The 10,360-nt window shown below is 36.4% G+C and overlaps 1 protein-coding gene across 1 annotated transcript; it reads left to right on the plus strand.

Annotated features, from left to right (window-relative positions):
• Positions 1-235: 235 nt before the first annotated feature.
• On the plus strand, positions 236-9,802 carry LOC127862384 (mucin-2-like). The gene is made up of 4 exons (XM_052401467.1): positions 236-440; positions 658-1,239; positions 8,415-8,731; positions 9,356-9,802. Exons 1-4 carry the CDS (start codon positions 251-253, stop codon positions 9,365-9,367), a joined length of 1,101 nt encoding a protein of 366 aa, XP_052257427.1. The 5' UTR covers positions 236-250; the 3' UTR covers positions 9,368-9,802.
• The last annotated feature ends 558 nt before the right edge of the window (positions 9,803-10,360 follow it).

Below are 10,360 nucleotides of genomic sequence, written 5' to 3' on the forward strand. Positions count from 1 at the left end.
ACCATTGTGGCGTCGTCTTTATATATATATATATATATATATATATATATATATATATATATTTAACAAATTACAAATAATCTGACTATTTCTTAAATTGTTAATTAGTAGATAAAATATTTTTCTGTATTAAAGAAAATTTCGAAATTTCATCATTGGTCCCTAAATACAACATATCGCCAGGCTCTTGTTAGCAGATCAGTCCAATCGTAATATCTTACTCTCAAAGGTAATGACCGGAAATGAGAAGATGAAATTCTGCCCTTCCGGCACCATAGTGGCCGTAGAATGCCAACGATCTGACGGAACACCGTACTTCGACACCATGGATATAGTAGACTGTAACCCAGTAACTGGAGTGACATGTGACAATGATGTGAACATGGGTCAATGCGGCGACTACATGATCCGTTACCAGTGCGAGCAGACGACATTCGGCGGTAAGTATGATTATTGTATGGTTCAATGAGTTAAGTTGGTAATTCCTTCTTCAGCGTATTAAAGATTTTGCTAAAGGTTAATTTACTATTAGACTGTGCTAAATGTAACCGTTTCTCCACAATAACTAAATATTAACGCCATCCATAAGATTTTATTGCTGTTTACATGCATCGAGTAATTATTTTTCCTAAATCAAGCTAAAGTTCGTGTTTTCAGTACCAACCATTGCGTCCACTGCCACCCCTCCCGGAACTACACCAAAACTAAGCTCAACCACTATAGTGATGAACAGCAATAAGGGATCCACGGTAACATATGCGGTCACATGGCTAACCGGTCCTACGACATTCACATTTCCTCTGCCTGCATGTCAAAATATCACTGCGCAGCCGCCTGCAATTTGCGTGACAGTCAGTCGCTGGTCCATGTGGATTGATAGGCTGCACCCTACGGTAAATACCGACGAGCATGCGTTCATGACCAGAGAGGAGATCATGCAATTCTGTGCACGTGGTGTAATTAGCAAAGTCGAATGTCAGACGACGACCGGACAGTCACTGGCCCAGTCACCTGATTTCGTGACGTGCTCCAAGGAGAACGGTCTGGAGTGCAGTTTCTTGGAGAATTTCCCGATGGGCTGTCAGGATTACCGAGTACGATACGAATGCCAGGAGCAGGTATGTCAGACTCCAACTGTGCACACCCAGACAAGACCCGGCGGCTTTATTTCTCCGACTGCTAATCCTCCGAAAGGGTCTAGCGGTGCATCAACTGCTCATCCAAGCACTGTCCATGAAGGTTTGCCTTCCGTTTTATTAAATATAGCTTCCGTAGGCGTGCCGACCGCCTCATCGTCCAAAAAACCTACAGCTCACCCACCATCAGGTTCCATTATTGATATTTTGTAGAAATTTGTCTATCTATCCTTATAGATGAAACAGTAATTGATGAAATGCATTTAATTCTGACGTAATACGTCTTTAAGCTCAGGAACTTGAGCTTTTGGAAAATTGTTATTATGCATGTTTGTGTTTATTTCTCATCGAAACACTCTAAACATGTCAACTACGAATTGAATTTGCTTAGTAGAGTCCTTATGGTCAAGCGCAAACTATCTTATTCATTGGGTATATATTTGGCCGCAGTTGCTTTCATATGAATATCAAGGCCTAATGTGGACCGCAGTACTCCGCGATTATTTCTCGATCTCGGTGGCATTGCGTGAATTTGATAATGGTTTTTTAAGATTTTTAACACCAGCCTACATAAACTTAACTTAAGTCAGTAACATCAGGCTACATTCACTCACTTAAAGATCAGTCACCTCAACAAACACACATGTATACTCAACTTAAGATAAGTATACATCAGCCAACATATTCTCATCTTAAGTTTAGGATACTAAGTATTTCAACCAACATAAACAACTAAAGATAAGTATACATAGCCAAACATATACACAATTAAAGATCAATTAGCATCAGCCGACACGTAAAACAATTAAGTTCAGTATACATTAGCGAACATCTATAGTCGGGTAAATATATGAAAAATACACTATCACTCACCACAAAACTGTCACCAAAGGTATTCTAACTGATCTTAGTAAGGTAAAAGGATGATGTTTTATAACATATCAACAGTTTACCGAAATCGGACCTCCAGAAAGTTGTTTTTGCAAGATGGCTTCCAAGATTACAGGCAAAATCTATTAATAATGTCAACTGTTTGACATATCAAAGTTGATGGTTATGGTATCAACAATTTTTGGTGTTAATACAAAGGTTTTGGGGGACATAGAACACATCGAGATAATCGAAAATTGTGTAAGTCTATTACGCAACACAGAAATCCAAAATGGAGTACAAATGGCCGCTAATACAATGACCGAAAGTTGATAACTATAGACTGATATGTGATGAGTGCTATGTCTACCGTCATATAACAATGGATAGTAAATCAATTAAGATTATTAAACACGAACGCGGAGAATTTTAATGTAAGCGAAAAATGGTATTCAACATTGCACTACCATGTGGCAAACGTTTCAGTGTAACCATGGGTCTAGATCGATAACTTGGTTTTAGTCGGCTGAAAAGAAAACGCATTTCAAATTAACCCTCTAGAACCCCATGTTACACAGAAATCACTTTTCTAGACAGTATACATTGTTGAAGTCTTGTTAGATTCTTACAGCCTTTGTCTTTTTTTTGTCTAAGCGTATCCTGTTTGAGATTTGACCTGTGCTGTATATATAACGTTTTGAAATGTTATCTCCCTTGATGATAAGTACACCATTCGATTTGCAGTGAACATAGCAAACACAATTAAAACATACATTTGCTTCACAGTGAAATCAAACTGAGTTATGACAACTTCAATTGCCTGTATTTTTATTGTAAATTTAAGGTTTTCAAATCCGTCTGCGTGTATACTTAACCTTTTAATGCGGATGCTTTTATAAATAGGAATGCTTATTATTTTACGGTTTACCAATATAGTGCAATATTTAGTTTTTGTAAAATTCTTATTTCTGTACAAGGAATTAAAGGCAAAAAACTATCTAACAATATCATCTTTTAAATTCAGCAGTCTTGCTGTAATTGTTACCGTTTAAAAATGCATAAAGTTAAGACAAGAAAATTGTATTGACTTGATATTGGGACACTACATCAAACGCATTAATTTGATTCGTAATTTTATAATAAAGATAGTTTCAAGTTTTGTTTTAAATATTTATCCCCAGTATAACCTTGTATACACAATTTTAGATTTGTATTTGTAGTAGTAACATCACCTTGGGTTATAGAGATTTAAGATTACCCATTCCAATAATGAGGGTCATAAACAACAAAATATTATTACAGACCACCAGTGTACATACATATCTGCCCTGCGTATGCTAAACACTTCCTCGCAAAATGTGTTTGTTTTAAAGGTTAAGTCAAACATTGCCAATAAAATATGAATATTCTGTGTAGCTTGCAGCATTTCAGTTAGAACAGTAAACAAGTAATGATTGTCTTTTTTATTAGAAATGATTTAATAATAAGTGCAAACACAGGCTGGCAAAGATTACAACCTACTCACCCTACAGAGTGTATCATACTCATAGAAACATTGTAAATGGAATTGTGGCTGTGTCAAATGTGAATGTGAGTGCATTTGCCCTGCGTATGTGTCAACTGTGAATGTGGGTGCATTTGAAGCGGTTGAAATCAAGATCTTAAGATATATCATAGGATGGTCGGCCTTTGCGAAACAATGCAATGGAAAGACTGAGCAAAACTATTGGGCATAGGTCCGCTGTCAACACTGATTTTGACCGTGGTATTGATACTGCCCTTCAGTTCTAGCGTTTTCTTGTAGTGTCAAAATTTGAAGATCTTTTCCTTGAATACGTTTTGTCGTATGCACTGAGCTCCCATCCACCTGTTCTCTATAAAGCCAAGTAGACAAGCTTCAGATCTCACAGGGAATAAGAGATTGTGATTCAAACGCATCAAGTGATGTTGTGATGAACTGTATGCCTGAAACATAATGCAACGTACTTGGTAGTGGCTCTTTTCTCGATTGTTATCCATGGAAAAAGGGCGACTCATGTCACGCAATAGCATCATCTTATTTAATTTCACTGTAAGGCATTAAGGACAAGCGAGAGTGGTGTTGGATGGCTACGAAGACGGTCCTTCTTTCAAAGATAACACACCACAGGTGAACATGCGACCGTAACACGATCACGTTATAGCATCACAGCGTTATTGGGCGATGATTTAAATTCGCTTTCTTTGGCCCTGCATTACTCCGAAACTTGAAACAATACCATCTAGTACCGCTCTGATGTAAACAAATAGTCATACAAAGAAAATAATATCAAAGAACTGTTTAGAGACAAAGAGTGCGATGAGTTGCTCTGTGTTCATGTTTATTCAAGCTGCGAATCACCTTGAATGAGCTTCGCCATCACAAAATGTCAGTCTTTCGGAAATTAGTAACACTAATCATACCTTGAACTCTTGCAAATGTATTCCTCATCCAAACAAGTCTCTTGATGACAAACTTTGGCAAATGCTTGATATATCAATGATTCCATAGAATCACTTCGCCATTACAATTTCACAAAAAGTGTCTACTTCAAACAATTGGTAACTCCTGAGCGACTTCCCAACATCAAATGCAACAGTAGTCCATATCCAAGGCGTTTACTATCAAAAACGGTATGGATGGGTATGGCGCATAGGCAAATAATTCGAAGCCGACTGAATGGGGATTGAAACAGGACAACGACCAATTAATTCCAATTCCGATCATGACCGAAAACAATGCTACATCTGAAGAACTATTTAAAAGCATCCATCAAAACTGTTTTGCATGATATAAATTCTCTCGATGCAGCTGCAGACGCCATGGACTCCCCTTATTGCTGTATGCGGCTCTTGCCAAACTGGAAACTGTGACAATCCAAATTATTCAAAACAGGTCGGTACTTACGAGGAGGTCGACAACGACAATTTAACGCTATATTATTGACAAAGGTTATTGTGTATCAGATGAAAGTGGGGAGGGGAATGTCATAAATTGAATTTCATGATTATGCAACTATGGGGTTTGACATAACAATCATCCTGTTTGAGTCACAGTTTATGGGTGTGTGGTCCTTCTTATTGTGTCGTTGGCCATCGTCGGATACCCACGACTAATTCATTCCGTTACTCTCCAGCATTATGGAGAGTAGCGGAATGGGTCGAACATGGGTATCCGACGATGGTCGTTGGCCAGTTTCGACATCATGTTTGATGTATGTGTTACATAATAAACTTACACTATTTCTTGTGATTATAATGTGTTCTTTTGCCCCCGGTAACATAGGTATAGACACAAAAATAATCCAATTTGAGTGAACAGATACATAGTTATAATCAATAATGGGTTTTGGCGGCCATCTTGAATAATTATTGATAATAATGGAGGAATTAAAACCTGACCCTTTCAGCTTTGTATGGGAATATAAAAAGTTTTTTTTGTTTCATGACCACAGCGTTTTGCAATTGAGCACACATCAAGGCACGACTTTCATATTGATAAGCATTAAAACAATAGCAACATTATATTTTTACTTTAATGTTGAATCACATAAATGAGTTTCATTACTTTCGTATTAATCAATACACACTCAAACAGAAACCGGGCCTGGACAGTCGCATACCAGCACACGGCCTCGAAGTGACATGCAGTTCGGGTTCGCAACTTCCGGTGTCGCAGTTCTGGCGCTCATTGCACTGATTATGACGGTCGCTCTCTTCAAGAAGTATCGTAAAAAGTACGTGATTTTTATGTCCCATCAAAAAACACAAGAATACACAGTTAGATGGTTATAATTATAAACATTCTAAGAACTGAAAGCATGCAATGTTGAAAACAAATAATTAATTAACTATCTACCGGTAAATAGTAAAATAACAAATTGTATTTCATCATTTTACATTTAAACATTATAGCGTATCCATACATGTATGTCGAGCGAGTCTTACTTACTTCTAACTTATCTGAAAGAGTGCTGTATATGTATGCTCATGTTTTCAAATAAATATTTAATGAAATTAATGTGTAAATGTTTTTCTTCAGCAAAGTCGCTGCACGCAACGGAACTGAGGAGATTCTTTAGAAGCCATGTTTCCATATCAATTTCATAGTACTAAGAAGTAAAAGCAAGGTCGGGGCTTCTCTAACAATTACAAACAAGTGATGCGATAAGACATTTTAGAAAAAAAATAGGTTTCTCTTACCCGCCCGTACTCTAGAAAAAAATGTTCAGACCAAAACAATATAACTAATCGCTTAATTTCTGAATAGGATTCTTATAACTAATGTGGCATCTGCGTACGAAACGACATATTGTGTACTTAGCAAAAACTAATGATTCAGAGGATCGATGTGTGCGTTTCGAAACTTTGTCTCGACGGTTTCATTAAGTATACCCGACCGTCGTGTCTATGTTCTGAAATATTTTGACATATGTTTTTCTATTCAAGAACTTATTTTCAATCATCCATGCATATAATCTACATATGTAATTGTTTTCCTAAAGAATAAGTTAAATGATAAAATCTAGTTGCACTGTTTTAATCAATAAAATGGTCAAAAGTACAAAAAGACGTTAAAAATGTCTTTATTTAATAGAATTTATTAGCAAATTACATTTTTTGTTATTCCATATCCATCGACAACAGATTTAACCATACACTACAAGAAGCAGTGTTTGTTGATTAAATTGCATTATCTATCATTTTTTTATTTTAATTATCTCAATATGTTACTAGTACACCAGTTTGAAAGCATCGGTACAATTATTTGGCTGAACAGAGCTCAAATAATAAACATTTACAGTGAAGTTTGTTCAATCGTGAACTAAATAAGTTGCCTATATTTGTTTCTGTCCGAAAACGTGTTTTATCCTGAGAGATCTTCCCAATAATCTTCAGAATTGTATCTGCCTCGTCTTCACATGAGCCGTTAAACCGAGACGAACTTAACTAAGTATTTCACGCGGGAATCTAAAGGAAACAGGGTTTTTTTCTCGCTCAGAGCGTTTAGTTTATCTAGAACTATCAACCTCATCCCAACCAACACGTTTTCTTGATTCGGTTTCGATATTGGCGACAGCAGGTCCACTCTAATATACATTTACTGTACAAATTACCGGTAAAGGAGTTTTGTTATAATTGTCATGATTATTAATATTAAGAACATAGACCTTAGAAACAGACATTATTTTAATGCTCAAACAACTTTCATACTGAACTATCATTTTAAGGTTTTTCGAATTCAACACACAACCGCTTAGGATAATTGATGGTATTAAGCTGTCGACACGAACGTTTTCAGTTTGTAGAAAATGCCTCTTATTTCGGGAACTCGTGATACAAGGTAATTGTATTTTATTTCATAAATCAGCCTTAATAGCAATAAAAACAATAGAACAATGTGTTAAGATTGGGCACAATGAATAAACACATACTGAACTGACTGATTATGAAATACGTTAATGTCAGACATATGCAATGCACTGAATTAACACATGTTTCCACTAGTATTATGCAAGAAAAGTACTTTTGTTTTCCTTTATCTCATAGTAATTGATTGTCTACAAATTACAACCTCTCGGACCTTTTAAAGAATATCGTTGATCAAAATGTGTTCAAACGAGATTTAATTTGTAACATTAACATAACAAATCTGGAATGCTTGCGCTGATAAAGCAAATTACACATATTTGTTTTTGATTCCACAAAGGGTACATGTCACATGCTGAATCCACATGGATCTTCTCGATAACAAGTTGAATATTAACAATTAGTGTTTGAATCTTTTGATCCTTTAACGTTTGCCGGCCTGGATTCAATGTCAGATAAGTGTGTTCGATTATCTCGCCAAGTAGTGAATGCTCGGTGTCCGTTTAGCAAGTTATTTTGCGACGAATGCAAATACAATTCAAATGTATTTATTCGTATATGTTTTAGCGGAGAACAGATTACATTGCAAATGTTTGCTAGTACACATTAAAGCAATACAAAGAATTGATTTTGTTTTAGAAATATTTACATAAATCATGGAAGTTCATCGATCCATCATACTATTTTTTTTGGGTTTGGTGCGTGGGACATGTTTTAAAAGGTTGGTAAAACAATTTGTTAGTTTTCAATATGCTTTTAACCAGCTTCCCGATGTGTATGCATTTATCATCGAACGAAACACAAAAACGCTTTAATTGATTTCTCGTATCACATTTTAATACATTGTTTAAGCATAATAAAAAAAAGGTCAGTTTTTGAAGTAATATTACTATTAGAAAAAGGCTATTTTGCTAACACATTTAGTATCATTTTTTGTTTCGGACAACTTTACCGAGATATTTCTACTAATTATTATACATTTCATGGCTCTATTAGTTAAATAAGTGTTTGCCTTTTAAGCCAGACCACAAAGCGTTACCATGGCGACACCGGAAGTCTGCAATCCAAAATGGCTGCCTTGGATCAACGAAATGTTACCGACGACTGATGTGAATGACGTCGAGCACGAGTTCATGACCGTTGCAAAGCAGCGCGAGCTCTGTCCCAGCGGGAAATTGACCCGCATTGAGTGCGTGACGACTAGCGGCATTCAACACTACAGCACCGGCTCAATAGGAACTACATGTGACGTCATTAGCGGTCTCACCTGCAGGAACAGCGAAAACTATCCAATTGGTTGTGAAGATTTCAAGTCAGATACTACTGTGAATGCGAAGGTTAGACAAGTGTTTGGTTTCTGAACTATATCATAATCGTAAGTTTTCTGGCGGAGATGTCTAACCGGGTTTATTTTTTTATAAACTTGTTCAGCTGCCAATGTTGCAGAAATGCACTGCCAGTAAGCACTAATGAATCAATTCTAGTTCTGGATAGCCTTTATTGAACATTATAGGGATGATGCATTCCTTTTTGCAACTGTGCTTACTGAAATTTAAGCTTGAATGTTTCGTATATCATTACAGAAATATCGAGCGGATATAACAGTTCCTACCGTCTCTCCAAATTGACAGGTTTTGCGCACGTCGCTTTTTCTTGGCCAGAGCACCTATACTTAGGGATTGTGATCTCTTATAAAATAGTCACGGTCATATTGCATTGAAGAAAATATATTTTTAAGTAATTAGTGCCGTTCCCTTTTGCCCCATACCCTTATGTACTTACGAAAATTCCTGCTGAATAATATTATATTGACAAACATTTAAAAACATGTTTGGAATAAGCAAGCGTTTCAAATCAAGCATAGTGAACTTTCTTTAACCGAAATTCATGCGATCTCGCAGGATAACAAGGCCAGTATACGATCATAACTGTCTGAAGTTCCATGAACGCTTTGTTTTCAGGTAATTCCATGAACGCTTCCTGCACCGTTTCCTTTGTGTCGTATTCAACGATTACCCGTGTGTACGAGCTTCCTAATGACACTAGCTCGTACTCAGGCGACGATGGTCTGTCATCCCCGGCGTTTACGTTGTACATCATAATATCTTCACACCTCTGTGTGCGATGGTTTTCAAAAAAGTGACATTGAGCTTGTGTTTAAATATATATTTGTACGACATGTTACATTTTAAAGTCTAAACTTTAGCTTTGTACTTTTTTATTGTATAACCTTATACACATTAAACTAGTAAATGTTCATTTATTGCCTATATATCAAGATCAACAATTGTGTTCGCCTCCAAATGAAGGTTTTACTTAATAAGGTAATGATATGTAGCTGGTATCACGCAAGCTGAAGTGGCAGCTTAAAGCAAATAATAAAATGCGAATAAAGAAGTAAAGCTTGATATGTACTGTTGATACTGATGTGTGTTTTTCTTGAACTAAGCTTCGTTATCTGTCTTACCCCTTCTTGTTACCGACTGTATCCACATTACACTTCTTTGAATCACACATATAGAAAACAATATACATAAAACCGACTTATTTCAAAGCGCTGTAAGCAACGATTTGTTAATACTGTTTTTATTCCGCGTTTTTTTAATTATTGAAGTAATGGGATCACCTTATTTTATTTTCATCAGAACCTAATGGTGCATATCGTATTAGTTAAACCGAAATTTCGTTGTGATTAAGAATAACCGCTTCAGTGACGACATAATTGAATGTCTTATTTTAACATCTTAAAAATAAACTTAAAGGTCGTAATGCGATTTTTAGCGAGGCTGTTTTCGGAGAAAACCCGAGCTATTGTCATAGCCAGCTCGTTCGCCGTCCGACGTCCGCCGTAGGCGTCGTGCTAAAACCTTAATGTAGTAGGGTTCGGTATAAGGAGAACTTATACTTGCTATATGAGCTAGCTTTTATAGCGACGCGGTAGAGTGTCTGCCTGATTTGGAACCGGG

The sequence above is a fragment of the Dreissena polymorpha genome, chromosome 16 (assembly GCF_020536995.1).
Source record: "Dreissena polymorpha isolate Duluth1 chromosome 16, UMN_Dpol_1.0, whole genome shotgun sequence".
NCBI classification, from domain to species: domain Eukaryota; kingdom Metazoa; phylum Mollusca; class Bivalvia; order Myida; family Dreissenidae; genus Dreissena; species Dreissena polymorpha.

What these genes read in the sequence shown, in the direction of transcription:
- LOC127862384 (XM_052401467.1), top strand. Translation starts at nt 251, where the DNA reads ATGAAATTCTGCCCTTCCGGCACCATAGTGGCCGTAGAATGCCAACGA. An exon ending in CGAGCAGACGACATTCGGCG is followed by an intron (nt 441 to 657) that starts GTAAGTATGATT and finishes TCGTGTTTTCAG; the next exon opens with TACCAACCATTGCGTCCACT. An exon ending in TCCAAGCACTGTCCATGAAG is followed by an intron (nt 1,240 to 8,414) that starts GTTTGCCTTCCG and finishes TTGCCTTTTAAG; the next exon opens with CCAGACCACAAAGCGTTACC.